Source organism: Acomys minous (genome assembly GCF_964271855.1).
Source record: "Acomys minous genome assembly, chromosome: 4".
Lineage (NCBI taxonomy): Eukaryota > Metazoa > Chordata > Mammalia > Rodentia > Muridae > Acomys > Acomys minous.
The window spans coordinates 43,862,378-43,878,033 of record NC_140486.1 but is presented as its reverse complement, the minus strand read 5'-3'; the positions used below and the strand labels follow the sequence as shown (position 1 = coordinate 43,878,033).

Sequence of the window (15,656 nt, the reverse complement as noted above, 5' to 3'; positions counted from 1 at the left end):
AAAATAAGTCTGGAAACATTAGTCCAATTTAATGGAAAAAGCTTTACTTATGCTTCTAAGACTCCCTTCCCTAGGCTAATTAAGCTGGTTATGATCATATGATTGTGTCCTATGCCTTTATGGTTTCCAAACCATCTAATACTCATACTCCAAAACTCATAATAGAACTCAACTTCTCCCTGTTTTTCCCACCCAAACTTGCCTCACTGGTTACTGCATTCAATTTAGTACATTTTCTAAATTTAGATCCGTAAGGCTATACTTAATTTTGGCTTGTCTTTGAGTCCTTCTGTGCCATTGTTTTTCATGCCTATTTACCTGACTTCTTTATCTTGAAATGACAAAGGATCATGAGGGAAGAACCATGCCTCCTTCTCCAGACGGATGCCCAGGCACATGGGGCTCAGTGACTACTCTGCTATTAGACAGCTTTAGTTTATAAGTGCTTTTCTTCTCTTCCATTCACGTAAAGTCCATTCTCTTTACACTTTTCCAATTGATTGCCTCACTCTGCAACCCAGGCTGGCCTCCAGATCACTTTGTAGCCAAGGCTAGCCAAGAACACATGATCCTCCTCCTTCAACCAGCCTGGGGCTAGGATCACAGGTGTAAATCATCTCATACAACCCAACTTTTTTTTTTTCATGATCCAAGCAATAAGAAAAATAAAGAGAAGGAAGAATAATCTTTTTTAGGGCTTATAAGCTCAACTGATGACAACATTATTCTGTGTGCAACTTCCAGCACAATTCATGAGTCAGCTGAGGTTGGGGGGTGTGGACAGTGGTTATGTTTATGGGCTTTTGAATCAGGTGCCAACGTTTGAATTGAGGCTTGCCTATCTCTGTGACTTTAGGCAACTTCCTTCAACCTGGGACCTCTGAGTCCTCAGTGTAAAGCGTAGATAATGATCAGACTTGCCTCCTTTGCTTGCTGAGAGAATATGAGCATGTGCCACACAGGGGTAATATTTACCAGTGTTTGGTGCATAGCTAAGTGCTCAAGAAAGATGAAGGAGGCAAGCAAGCAAGACCAATAAATGCTACAGAAAGCCAGTTTCATCAGTTAGTGGAAACTCTAGGCCTAATTGCCACAAGCTGGGAACACTCCTTAAATTCATGGAAAGTGCTTTTTATTTTAGACAAATGCAGCCAACTTGGGGAAACTGTCATCCCCAGGAACAAAATGTTTAAACACCTTACCTACATTTCTTTTAAATTGGTGATGCCTGTAACTCTCAGGGACTAGAGACCAGTCACTATGCAATGACTCCCGATTCAGCATACACAGGGTGCAGCTGCCATCTTGTGTATGCTGAGTCTGACATTCCACGGAGCACAGGGAGCTACACCACGAGCTTCTACTCGCAAAGTGACACCTGAGTCACTAAACACTGCTTTTGAGCCTGATGTGGTGGTACAGGTCTGTCATCTAGCAGGAGAGGCAGAGGCAGGAGGTGTGGAGTTCTAGGTCAGTCTAGACTACAAAGCTAAGATAAGACTCTGTGTTGAAACAAAATTTAAAAATCAGGGCCTAATAGCATAGGCCTATAATCCCAGCTGCTCAGGAGGCTGGGGAAGTGCAAACCCAAGGCCTGCCTGGGCCTTGCGCTAAGTTCAGAGCAGTCTAGGCAACTTGGTAAGAAATTCACTTAAAATGTAAAGTTTTAAAATGGCTTCAGATATATCTCAGGAGTAGTGATTACCTATTTCTATCCCCAAGATAGGGAAGAAGGAGCAACAAACAAACAAACAAACAAAAAACCAACCTCTTTCCACCTAAAAAAATTACCCTAAACCTTATTGGTTTAAAATGACAAAACGCCGGGCGTGGTGGCGCACGCCTTTAATCCCAGCACTCGGGAGGCAGAGGCAGGCGGATCGCTGTGAGTTCGAGGCCAGCCTGGTCTAAAAAGCAAGTCCAGGACAGCCAAGGCCACACAGAGAGACCCTGTCTCAAAAAACCAAAAAAATAAAATAAAATAAAATAAAATAAAATAAAATAAAATAAAATAAAATGACAAACCACTTATTATCTCCCAGGGTTCCTGTGAGTCAGGAATTCAGTGTGGCTAGGCTAGCTTGGATGCTCTCAGGAGTATGTAATCAGAGTATATAATACAATTGGAGCTGCAGAGCAGTGAGTTTGTCGTTGTTTGGTTTTGTTCTCTGGCTTTTTTTTTTTTAAAGATATATAGTCTTGATATATAGCTCAGGCTAGCCAGGAACTTTCATTCGTCCTCCCCAGCCTCCAGAGAACAGACATTTGCCACCATGCCCAGCCCTACAAGCCATTCTTTAAACCTGTTTTCCCCATTCCAGGCCAGTTGCTCAGGCCAAACACTCTGGTGTCAGTCTTGACTCATATCTGTCTTCAATACCCAAATTAATCTGTCACCAAAACAAATTGGCTTAATCTTCAACATACATCCACAGTCCAACCTCTCATCACTCAGCTAGTCCAAAATGCCATTCTCTCTTCTTGCCCAGATTATTCCACCAGCTTCCTAGCCAGTTTTCCTGCCTCCCCTTATGCCCCATCTAGTTTGACACACATGAAACAGTCACAGTGACTCTATTTTTTTTAAATTAACTTTATATTTTGTTTGTGATATGTATATGTGTATGCGTGCACTTATACACACAGGCATGACTGCTGGTGGCACAACACACATGTAGGGGGGCACAATAGAAATGTTGAGTGTGAGTTCTTTTCTTCCACTTTGCGGGTCCTGAGGACTGAATTCAGGTCTTTTGGCTTAGCTGTAAAGAGTCTTTGTTGGGTGAACCATCTGGACAGCCCATGACTCCTTTTAGGTTTGCTTGTTTGGATTTTTTATTCATTTGTTAAGATTAAGACCATATTTATTTATTTGTATGTGTTTGTATAGGTCTATGTGAGCGTATGCCACCTGTGTGTGGGTATCCATGCAGGCAGGAAGAGACAGTCTGGACCCCTGGTGAGATGTTTGATTTAGGTGCTGGGAATAGAACCTGGGTGCTCTGGTGGGGGGCAGGGAGGGGCCAGAAGGCACCCTTAACTACTGAGCCATCTATCCAGGCCCCTGTTTTGTGTGTGTGTGTGTGTGTGTGTGTGTGTGTGTGTGTGTGTGTGTGTGTGTGTTTACTGGCCAAGGTGACTCAGCAGGTAATCCAGTATCAGTTACTATTAAGGTGACTCAGCAGGTAATCCAGTATCAGTTACTATTAAGGTGACTCAGCAGGTAATCCAGTATCAGTTACTATTATTTGATATGCCCAAATTTCAAATGATTTGTTCAGTCTTGTTCTCCAAAAGGAGAAAGGACCGTCCTTACATCAAAAAGACAACTAGAGGGAGCTGACTTCCCGTCAGTCTCCTGCCAATGATGTTCTGCTCCTTCCCAGAATGCCATGGAAGCAGAGCCTCACACACTTCTCAATGCTTTTCCTGTCTGCAAAGGTATCAGATACTCATCCGGGTCCAGCAGGGGCCCACAGAGTTTGGAGAATGCGGGGTTGGGAGTGGGGAGCGGCAAGAATTGTTCCTAGTGCCCAGATACCAAAAGGGTCTCATGTACCCCAGGCTGCGCTCAGACTCACTATGTAGCAGAAGAGGACCTCGAACTTCTGACCTGCCTGCCTCTACCCACTAAAAATGAGGATGGTAGTTGGACGTATACTCAGAGACACTAATTTCAATGTTTTCTTCTGCTAATGCGCTCTCTCTCTCTCTCTCTCTCTCTCTCTCTCTCTCTCTCTCTCTCTCTCTCTCTCCTCTCTCCCTCCCTTCCTTCTTGTGATCCTTGTAGTGAAAAGTCAACTTAAAAATAAGGTAGGCCGAACCCTTGCACATATTCCCTAATGTCCTCCAGCAGTTACATTTTGCAAAACTGTAGCATCACAAGCAGAATCCTAACTCTGATTTCATCTTTACTAGTACTCATTTTTATACACACAGTGTTGTTCTTTTATTTAATGTGTGTGTGTGTGTGTGTGTGTCTGTGGGTGTCCAGATGTCCTTGTGTGTCTGTGGAAGTCAGAAGAGGGTGTCACATCCCCTGGAGCTGGAATTAAAGCAGTTGTGAACCCACCCAAACCCTGATCCTCTGGGACAAGCAGCAAGCACTCTTACCCACTGAGTCATTTCTCCAATCCAGCTTGTCAATTTTATCCACCACCCCAATCGAGGTACACAAAGGTGGCACTACCAACTGAACAACCTGTCCTCCTCCGAGTTTTTGTTTGTTTGTTTTTCTACATATGATAACCTTGGCTGTCCTGGACTCACTTTATAGATCAGGCTGACCTGGAACTCACAGTTATTCACCTGCCTCTGCCTCCCAACTGCTAGGAAGACTAAAGGTGTGTGCCATCACACCTGGCTTGCCCTCCATTTTAAAAATTATGCTATTTTTCAAACATTATACAAATAGAAGCAGAAAGTATGTAAATTTTGGAGACTGGCTTTGTTGCTGAGTGTAATCCATACAAGTTGTTGCATGAATAAATGGGTCGGTCCTCTTCATAGTGGGTAGTTTTCTATTACTATATGCACTACACTTTTTTTTTTTAACCATCCACTTGTTAAATGGCATTCTGGCTGGCTCCATGTTTTTGCAAATACAAATAAAGACATACTATTTCATTTTCATTTCTCCAGAATATATGCCCAGGAGTGCAATTACAAATAAATTCATATTGAATTAATAGATTTAGTGTTCTGTTGCTTGCTTGTTTGTTTGGGATTTGGTTTGATTTTTTTTTGAGACAATCTCATGTAACCTAGACTGGCCTGAAACTGTAACCTAGCATGGCATAATCCCCCTGCCTCCACTTCTCAAGTGCTGGGATTACAGGTGTGTGCTACACATCCAGCAACAGGTTTAATTTTTAAGAAAGTGTCAAACTTCTTTTCAAAGAGGCTTTCTTGGTTTACATCACGATCAACAAGGTGTAAATGGTTCAATTCCACCCTATATCCACCGTGTCATTTCGTATTATACATTCACACACACAAACATATACATGTTTTAAAACATCTATGTGTATATTGAACCCCTTAAAACCGAGTTCTCCCAGAGAAACAAATCTGTCTTCAGAGCTAAGGCACTCAATAAAGGCACACAATTTGACTCATAATTTGTCTACCAAATCACCTTCCATTTACATAACTAAAATTTGAACTACTCTTATTAAAATGACTTTTTTTTTTCCTGAGTCAGATGAGTTGATCCAGGTGACCCAGACTGAGGACAAACTGATACCTTAAGAAAAAAAATTTAGAGTTTCGTGTATAAGTGCTGTCTTTATACCATTTCTCCTTTTCTCCTTCCCTCCCCTCCCTCCAGCCCCCTTCCCCCACCATAATGCGTCCTCACTTTCAAACTTACAGACTCTTTTTAAAAAATTTTTATTGTCTTACACACACACACACACACACACACACACACACACACACACACACACACAAATACAACCTGCTGAGACCATTTACTGTTGTTTATATGTATGTATATGCTTTTAGGGCTGGCCAATTAGGGAACTCATTGCTAAGGGAAGACTGATTCTTTCCCCACTCAGCAACTATTAATTGCCTGAGCCTCTTTATCTATGAGCGGGGCCTGTGAGATTTCACCCCATCCGTGTTGACTTGAGCTTCACCTTTTCTAGGAAATTGTATTGTTGAGCTCGCATCAGTCCAGCTTCCCTGTCATATAAAGAGAACACGGTATCTCAGCAGAGGTCCTGGCCCTCTGACTCTTACAGCGTTTCTGCCCCCTCTTCCGACATGTTCCCTAGGTGTCAGGTGTGTGGGAGTTTTGCTGTAAATCTACCAGCTGGGGATGAACACCCCACGGTTAGTTGTTCCCTTCACTTTGACCAGTTGTGGTATTCTGTAACGGCCTCATTCTATTGTATAAATAAGCTTCCTTGATGAGGAGTGAGAGCGACACTTGTCTGTGGGTGGAAGGGTAAGTTGAAGCTTACGCTGGTTTAGGGAAGTGCCAGGGATGGGTTCTTCTCTAGATACAAAGTAGTAGACATGAATTCCCTCCTGTTGGGGGGGGGAGCCTTAGACCAATTAGGCAGCTCTTGGTCACCCTTGAGACAATGGTGCCACTGGTGGAGCTCTGTGGGCATCTCATGCTGGTCACTGTTGGGGTTTTGGTATCATGGCTGGGTAGGACTGCTCATTATGTTTCTCCCTTGGCAGCTTCCGTAGCACCTTCCAGTGCTATGAAAGCTGGTCCTCAGAAGAAGGCTTCCAGGTCAGATACAGCTCAGGTCCTATACGCAAAGCATGTGGTGGTGTTTTCAGCAATAGGGACTTTTCTTCAAATTCTGGGAGCCAACCAAAGGCAATAACACTAACCTATATATTGTTTGTGGGAATATTTGTGGGTTTTTGTTTTTGGTTTTTTTGGTTTTTTGTTTTGTTTTGTTTTGTTTTTTTGGCTTTTAGAGACAGGGTTTCTCTATGTTATCTTGGCCATCCTGGACTCACTTTGTAGACCAGGCTGGCCTCAAACTCACTGTGATCCACCTGCCTCTGCCTCCTCCCAAGGGCTGGGATTAAAGGCTCCCAGCCAATTTGGGGGAATCTCTTGAACTCACCTGACCAACTCCAAAGAAATTTTCTCATGTCTGGTTCTGGTATTTTTGTTAGATAAGTCTATAGCTCTTGAAAGAAGCATTATCACCATAAGTGGCATAACTTCAGTTAAAATGTATTTGTGTGTTTATACATGCACACATACATATTGCATGTATTATATAAACATAAAATTATATAATTCTCTTTGGCTTTTCCCAAACTGACATTTTGATGAGGATGCTGTTAATTTGTACACATAAGCTCCCTTCTTTGAAAGTGTATAACAGTTCAGTTTAAGGAAGCAGTTATTTGTAAATTTCACAGAGAAAACACAAATGACTCCCTTCCCTCCAATTCAGGGTTTCTCAGTGTGTAGCCTTGGCTGTCCTGGAACTCACTCTGTAGACCAGGCTGGCCTTGAACTCACAGAGCTCTGCCTGCCTCTGGCACCTGAGAGCTGAGATTAAAGGTGTGCGCCACCACTGCCTGGTCACAGAAATGGGTTTCAGTTTCTCTCTTACTGCTCAGCTGGCTCAGTTCTTAGCCACAAGGTAGCCGATTAGGACAAGTATCTTATTTGCTAACATAATCTGCCCTGGTTCAGAAGTGACTATCCACTTTTGTCAACCTTTGTATGAAACACTGGTGTTGAAGTTCTTCCAGGTTAAGGCCTCACTGTGAAAAGGAAGTAGTTAGAGTGAAAATGATCCAAGTGTCTAGTGGCACAGTAGCCCGGTGGCATGCTCCCTTAATCCCACCACTCAGGAAGCAGAGGCAAGAGGTTCATGAGTTCGAGGCCCTCCTTGGATCCACAGTGAGTTTGTAGCTATCCAGGGCCAGATGAGACCCAGCCTCCAGAAAAAGCTTTGGCGACTAGACAAGTAGACTCCGTGCCTAGCACGGGTTTGATGGGGTTGATTCCCAGCACCCGTGTTAATGGAATATGGTGGTGCCCATTTGTAATCCTGGAAGACAGAAGCAGCTAGATCAGGAAGTCAAGGTCACCTTCTTCAGCTCCAAAGTGAATTTGAGGCCGATGTGGGTGGGCTACAGGAGGCTTGTCTCAACAACACCAACAAAAATGTCTGAGAGCATAATGTCAACCTTTGGTAAGTACCCACCTCAACAAAGAAAACAAAACTTATTTACAATCAATGTTACTCTCTCGTTACCCAAAAACTATAGCTAATGGGATGGCAGTGTGTTCAGTCCACAGACTACGAAATGTTGAATCAATTTGAACCAACCACACAGCTCACGTTTTCATGTTTATTATCAAGATATCTTAGTGACAGTTAAAGGTCTGAGCTCTGGGCATCGTTGAGGCTGGATCCTTGTATTCATTATTTTGTAGACTTTATGGGTTGCAGTTTTCTTGCCTGTGGATAATGCTCATATATTTAGGGGTAGTGTGAGAATGAGGGATTATAACAGTGTAATGAAACAGTGGACTTCTCACAGGGCTGCTGTAAAGTATGGGACTTGCTTCTACAAGTCTATTTGTGTCACTGTCTCTTCATCTTTGGTATTGGAGATTGAACCCAGAGCCTTATGTATGGGTAAGTGTTCTACACACACACACACACACACACACACACACACACACACACACACACACAGTGCAGAGTCAGGCCAGGCTAGCCCAATAAGTGCACGTCTGGAGTAAGTGCACCATCCATTCATGGACTGCAGGTGAGTCAGTTCTTTATATGCAATGCACGCTACTGAAGAAAATCAATGGAGACATTCTGGCTGACAGCTCCTGAGCCATGTGGCAAATTCCGTGAGCCGAACATGGAGGTAGAATTTACTACATTGGGCAGACTTACTTCTGAAAGAGCAACTCTTCTTTTCACAAAACCATTTATGGATTTACTCTGTGTGTGTGTGTGTGTGTGTGTGTGTGTGTGTGTGTGTGTGAGAGAGAGAGAGAGAGAGAGAAAGAGAGAGAGAGAGAGAGAGAGAGAGAGAGAGAGGGAGGGAGAGAGAGAGCATGAGCATGCTCCATGGTGTGTACGTGCAGGTCAGAAGGCAATGTGCAGGAGCAAGCTACACACACACACACACACACACACACACACACACACACACACACACACACCAGGTCTATATACATGTACAAAATGTCCTAAATTCACAAAGTAGTTATGATAACATTGAAGTAGAAGAAAGGGAAAAAAGTTGCTCTGGGTATCCTACCACCACAGTTATGACTGTGCATGCTGTAGTGTCCTTAGTCAAGCAATAACACTGGTCATGAGGAAGCTGAGAAGTTAATATTTACCTATGAGATTAGACCTATAAATTTGTCCAATAAACGCATTAAGCATCTTTAGAAGAAATATTTGATTTGTTTTATGTGGGTGAGTGTTTTGCTTGCGTACATACATGAGTACCATGTGAATGCCTGATGCCACAAGCATCAGAAGAAGGCGTCAGATTTCCTGGATCTGGAGTCACAGCTGAACGTGAGCCACCGTGTGGGTGCTGGGAATCAAACCAGGGTCCTCTCTAGCAAGTGTGCTTACCGGATTTGCCAACCTCCCTCGCCCTCATTTGCCATTCTGGCAAAGCCATTACTCACAGTGATAGGCAACACCTGTTCTGTTTCTACTGTGCAGTCCAGTTTGTGTGGTTTTGGTTGTTTTGTTTTTCGTTCTGGAGACAGGGTCTAACTATATAGCTCTGGCTGTCCTGGAACTTGTTATGAGACCTGATTAGGCCTGAGTTCACAAAGATCTGCCTGCCTCTGCCTCCCAAGTGTTGGGATTAAAGGTGTGTGTCATTATGTATTTTTTTTTAAAAGATTGATTTATTTTTATGTGCATGTCTGTCTGTCTGCGTCTCTGTATATGCACTAGGCACATGACTTGTGGCCCTAGAGTTCAGAAGGCCGAACACCTGGGACTGGAGTTACAGGCAGCTGGGAGTCACCAGCATAGGTGCTTGGAACTGCCCCTGGTTCTCTCTGGTAGAGGAGCAAACACTCTTGCACACTTTTTTTTTTCTCCTGAGACAGGGTTTCTCTGTGTAGCTCTTGTTGTCTTGGAACTCCCTCTGTAGACCAGGCTGGCCTCGAACTCACAGAGATTGCCTGCCTCTGCCTCCTGAGTGCTGGGATTAAACGTGTGCACTGCCACTGCTCAGCATACTCTTGCACTCTTAACTGGTGTACGCTGTTGTGGGTGTTTTACTTCTTTCTTTCTTTCTTTCTTTCTTTCTTTCTTTCTTTCTTTCTTGTTTTTGTTTGATTTTTTTTCAAGACACAATTTCTCTGTGTAACCCTGACAGTTGTGGAACTCCCTCTGTAGGCCAGGCTGGCCTCAAACTCAAAGACCCACCTGTCTCTGCCTCTGGAGTGCAGAGATTAAAGGTGTGCTACCATTGCCCAGCTTTTGTTTATTTTCCCTTTTTAAAAATCTATTACACGTGTGTGTGTGTGTGTGCGTGTGTGTGTGTGTGTGTGTGTGTGTGTGTGTGTGTGCGCGCGCGCGCATGCATGCATATGCTTGGGTATGTGGTGTCACAGTAGACATGTGTAGGAGTCAGTTCTCTCTTCCACCACGAGTCCAGGTGGAATTGAACTCAGGTCCCCAGGCTCAGCAGCAGGCGTCTTTACCTGCTGAGCCACCTCTCCAGCCTAGCTGTTGTGGCTTTTATTTTTTTTTTTTTCCTTATGATGTTCTGGCTGTCCTGGAATTCTATAGGTAGACCAGACTGTCTTCAAACTAGCAGAGATCCACCTGCTTCTGATTTCCAAGTGCTGGGATAGAAGGGATGTGTGTCGCCACACAGCTTGTTGGTTGGCTTTGTAGCCCATCAAGGAACTGGCCTGAAACTAATTCTGCTGCCTCTGCCTCCAGGTGGTGGAATTACAGGCATGAACCACCATACCCTGCTTATACTGTCAAGTTATATGGTTAGAACTAGGCCTAATCTCTGGGTGTGGTGGCGCACGCCTTTAATCCCAGCACTGGGGAGGCAGAGGCAGGTGGATGTCTATGAGTTCGAGGCCAGTCTGGTCTACAAAGCGAGTCCAGGACAGTCAAGGCTAACACAGAGAAGGCCTGTCTTGAAAAGCCAAAACCAAAAGTAATTAGGTCTAATTAAAATATTATTTATTTGTTTATTTCTTTTTTGGGGGGTTTTATTTATTTATTTATTTATTTTTGGAGACAAGATTTCAGGTAGCTCGTGCTGGCCACCAATTCTCTGTGGAGCTGATACTGGCCTTGAACTCTCAATTCTTCCTCCTCTACCTATCAAGTGAGACTGTAAGAGTGAATGGCTTGATCAGGATTTCCTTTTTAAAACTTGTATGATTTTTTTTTTAGGTTAACACTGAAGTACAAGAAAAACATGGATAAACATAAAAATGGAGAGGAAAAGGAAGCCAGTGGGGTGTGGGGGAGGGCTAAGCTCGCCATCTGAAGTCCCAGGAGCTATTCTGTTCCACCCATCGAAGTGTGATTCTGGATAAACCAATTCATCTCTCTGGGCCTTCCTGCTCATTTGTAAATACACCTTCTATTTTCTTTTCCCCTATATATAAAGGGTATGCAAGCAGAGGCCAGCAAGCCAACCTCTGCTGGCACCTGTCTTCCTGCACCTATGAGATTACAGTGCCATTTACATTTGTAAGTGGCTGGAAAGAAGGAAACGAATAATATTTTAGGAAATGGAATCAGCCTAGATGTCCATTAACAAGCGAATGGGTAATGAAAATGTGCTACCTACTCACAGTGGGATTTAAGTCAGCTGGAAAGACAAATAAAATGACGAAATTTGCAGGAAAATGGATGGGTCTGTATGGTATTATATTAAGTGTGATAACCAAGACCCTGAAAGATAGATAAATATTGCTTGTTCTTTCTCATATTAGAATCCTAGCTTTTAATATATACATGGGTCTGTCTGGGTGCGAGTGAGGTCTTGGACACGGGAAAGGGGGTCCATGAGAGAGGGAAAAGAGGCTGTATAAGAAAAAGGTGAGGGTAACGCAACACTTGTGAAAGCCATGAGGGTTAACTGAGGGTAGAAGGGTAAAAGGAGAGGCTGGGGATTGGGCGAGAAGAGCCAGGAATGTGGGATAACAAAACCAGATTATGTCTGAAAATGACTTGACACCTAATAACACTAGGGACGGTGATGTTTGTTTTTTGTTTTTGAGGCAGAGGCAGGAGAACAGAGTCCCAGGCCAGTTCCATGTTGGGCTATGTAGCAAGACCCTGTCTCAAAAGTCAAGAAGAATACTGTTTCGTGATGCAAAAACTTTACGCGGGACTGACATTTTTGTTTCGTCACTTGTTTACATGTCATCTATGGCCAGGTTCATGCCCAGTCATTTCATGTTGAATAGTTGCCACAATGACCTCCAAGTTCACACACCCAGAAATGTCTGTCATCACCTGGCCCCTTTATAGAGAGCAAGCTGGACAGTACCTGCCCTATGCACAGTGTATTTAGTATGCCTGCTTATTTTGTGTTCATCTGCCTCTTCTCTGAGAGATGTATGCTCCAAACTATTATAAACTGTTCAGTTATTTAGATTCCCCCTCCATTGGACTCCTAGTGCCTAAGTACATAAGGAGGCCTCTGCATTTGTTACTGAATAATCCTTCCCTCTACCCCCCCCCCCCCCCAGACAGGGTAACACTGTGTAGCCCCAGGCTGTTCCGGAACTCACCTCGAGCTCACAGAGATCCCCTGGCCTCAGCCTCACGAGTACCAGGTGTGAGCCACCACCTCTGGTCTGAATAAGCATTTGTTTTAATACCAGTACCAAGCCACACATTTCAGAACGCCAACGGGAATTTCTCATCTAATCAAACCTCAGAGCCGGGCGTAGCGGCGCACGCCTTTAATCCCAGCATTCGGGAGGCAGAGGCAGATGGATCACTGTGGGTTCGAGGCTAGCCTGGTCTACATCTCGAGTCTAGGACAGCCAAGGCTACACAGAGAAACCCTGCCTCAAAAAAACAAAACAAAACAAAACAAAACAAAAACAAACAAAAAAAAAACCCACAAAAACCAAAAACCAAAAACCCAAACCAAAAAATCAGTTGCCTATTTTTGGCAAATTCTATTTTTTCTTTGCCTCCCGAAAAAAATGCTGAAATTTACTTATTTATTAATCTTTTCTTTTTCTTTCTTTCGTTTTTTTTAAAATACTGAAATTTAGAGATGTAATTAAGAGATTTAATCCCAGCACTCGGGAGGCAGAGGCAGGCGGGTATCTGAGCCCGAGGGTCACGAGTTCCAAGATAGGCAGGGCTATACAGGGAAATCCTGTCTCAAGGAAAACAAAACAAGCAAACAAACAAAAACCGAGACAGAGAAACATTCTGTGTAATTGAACCTTAGTAGCAAAAAACAGAAGCGTGACTGCCGATCATCAAAACGAGTGTGTAAAGAAGGGGGGGAAAGGCAAGATCTTCGCAATGTGTCCAACGTGAACGCATTGCACGTTGTGTTGCAGATTTACTACAGCTGAGTCATTTCGGGACACCGGAGTGAGTTTCCAGGAAAAAAACGAGCGGAAGGAACCAGGAAGAGGGGCTCTCTGGGTTCCCCTAGGCGCTCCCTGTAGTAGACGCCGGTATTCCAGGCGTGGGTGGCGGCGTGGTCAAAAGAGGCACTGTGGACCCTTTAAGAGGCACGGTACCTTCTCCAAGATACCATCTTGCACCGGGAGTTCACTGAACTCTCCACCTACCTTGCTAGGTCCCTCCGCCCTCACTGGGTACGGCCTGGCGGGCGGGGCGGGCGATCTTTACAATTGGACTGCCGCGCGCGGCCCTCTCTCGCCTATTGGTCAGCGCGCCCGTCACTCCACCTTATCTCCCGCCCACCTGAGCCTCCAGGCTAGGTTGTGTGGGGCTCTTGGGTTAGTTCCTGTTAGGCCCCGGCCCAGGGAGTAGGTGAAGTCTCTAAGATGCCTGGTGGGTCAGGGCACCGGGAGCTGTGAGGGAACGTGAGGCGGCTGTGAGCGGAGACCCGCGGCGGGCCTTAGTTGAGAAGCGGCGGCCGAGCCCGCCTTCCCTGCACCATGCTCATAGAGGATGTGGATGCCCTCAAGTCCTGGCTGGCCAAGTTACTGGAGCCGATGTGAGTGCGCCGGGCCGCGCCGGGCCGGCGGCATGGGCGTTGGGGACCCGCGGGGGCGTGGGGGAGGGGAGGGGAGGGGAGGCGGGAGTCCCGGTCGCCGGTCTCGTACTAGTCTACGGTGGTGTGAGGTGAGGGCGAAGGGGCCGGGCACGGGCGGCGGGGCTTCCCCGAGTACACACACCGGGAGCCGGCCCGGGCTGCAGGCCGGCGGGAGACTGAAGGACGGCGACCCGGGAGCTGAGGCGGGTGGCGCGACTGTCGAGGGATTTTTTTTTTTTTTTTTTAATGTGAAGGCTGAGGTCCTGGGGACGGCGCGGCGGGCGGGCGGGCGGGAGGACTTTGCAAACAGCGCCCGGCAGCCAGCCCGGTGTCGAGGGCCTTCTCTGAGTGCTGGAGCAGAGAGGGAGAGTTGGGGGTCCTGAAGCTTCGTAGTAATTACGGGAGAGTTCCAAGGGAGGAGAGGAGGCTTTGAAGGAGTGCTGAAATGGCTCTGCGGGCATGGAAGGGTAATCATAAATTAAGGGGTTTAAGGTGGACTTGAGGAGTGGATGGTATACTTGGTGATTTTCAGGTACTATATAGGACGTTGGGGGAAAGGGAGATTTTATGTTTAACTGAGCGTTGAAAGATCAACTAGTGTATATAGTATGGTTATTGAGGTTGGATCTGGTATACTTGCAGCATTTACCCTCTCACTATATATCTATATCTATACCTATATCTATATTTTCTTTCTATCTGTCTGTCTGTCTATCTATCTATCTATCTATCTATCTATAGGAGGGTTCAAGGAGGAGAAAGGCAGGCTTTGATTCATGAAATCAGATTACTCCAGTTTTAAGGAAAAAAAAATTAGTATTTCCCAGGGGGCGGAGGTGAGAAATAGTCGCAGAGGTGTGGAGGTGTGATAAAGTTGAGGCTGGGGTGGGGGGTGGGGACGACACATTGTCATACTTGCTTCCCTGTTTAACTATTAGTTCCTCACACCCAAGACATTGAGTTAATTAGCTTTTTGTTTTTGTTTTGCTATTTAGGTTTGTTTTTTTTGGGGGGGGAGGGTTGATGGGAAGGTACCTCAGGAGGAGGGTCATCGAGCTGTAGTCCAACATGTTGCTCTTGTGGAGACAGGATGGGAAAGGAGGCTGGGTGGGGGAATTTGGATGTCTGAAGTGCTATTTGCATTCTGGGGGTGAGTGAGTGGAGCAGAGGTACAAATGAGTGAACAACTGCAGCGAGGCCTTCGGAGGGTTTGGTGACTGGTAGTCCAGTTAGAATGAAAGGGACTTTTGAACATACTTGGAAGTTTGGTAGAAGAATATTGTCATCTTCTTGTTTTGTTTTGTTTTTGTTTTTCTACGGAGGGAAGTTTTTAGGGCACAAAGATGGAAATGAATTGTGCAGTTTGGAAATCAGATAGAGCTAGAAAAATTCACCATACGTGTGAAGAACTGAAAAAAGGAAAAAAGTCTCATGTTTTAAAATATTAGTTGTAGCCTGGTGTGGTGGGGCACGCCTTTAATCCCAGCACTCGGAGGCAGAGGCAGGCGGATCCCTGTGAGTTCGAGGCCAGCCTGGTCTACAAAACGAGTCCAGGACAGCCAAGGTTACACAGAGAGACCCTGTCTTGAAAAACCAAAAAAAAAAATAGTTGTGTTTTTCGAATTAACAGTTCGAAGGGAGTCTGCTTTGAACATCACTGTCCTGTTGTCTTTTTGCGTTGGACACTGAGCCCAGGGCTTTATGAGCTATATCCCCAGCCCGCCGCCTTTGTCTTCTCAACCCCCTGATAGGCTCTCATTCTGTTGGTTACTAGAAAGTCTTTTGAAAGTATTAAATGTATATTTTATGTTTTGGTTAGGCAGCAACAACTTTTAGCATTATAACTCCTTTTATTTAGTCCCCGCCTTTAGAAGTACAATAAAATATTTTACTAGATATAAAAGTACTAGCTAGTACTTTAAAAAAAAAAAAAC

General features: G+C 44.9%; 1 protein-coding gene across 2 annotated transcripts in view; it reads left to right on the top strand.

The window, feature by feature from the left end:
* Window positions 1–13,435: 13,435 nt before the first annotated feature.
* RBM27 (RNA binding motif protein 27) overlaps window positions 13,436–15,656 on the top strand; it is a 67,638-nt gene continuing 65,417 nt past the window's right edge. For both annotated transcript variants that reach the window (XM_084778193.1, XM_084778192.1), the window contains exon 1: window positions 13,436–13,683. In XM_084778193.1, the coding sequence (XP_084634319.1) occupies window positions 13,625–13,683 (59 nt within the window). In that variant the 5' untranslated portion in view covers window positions 13,436–13,624. The remainder of the gene's footprint in view (window positions 13,684–15,656) is intronic.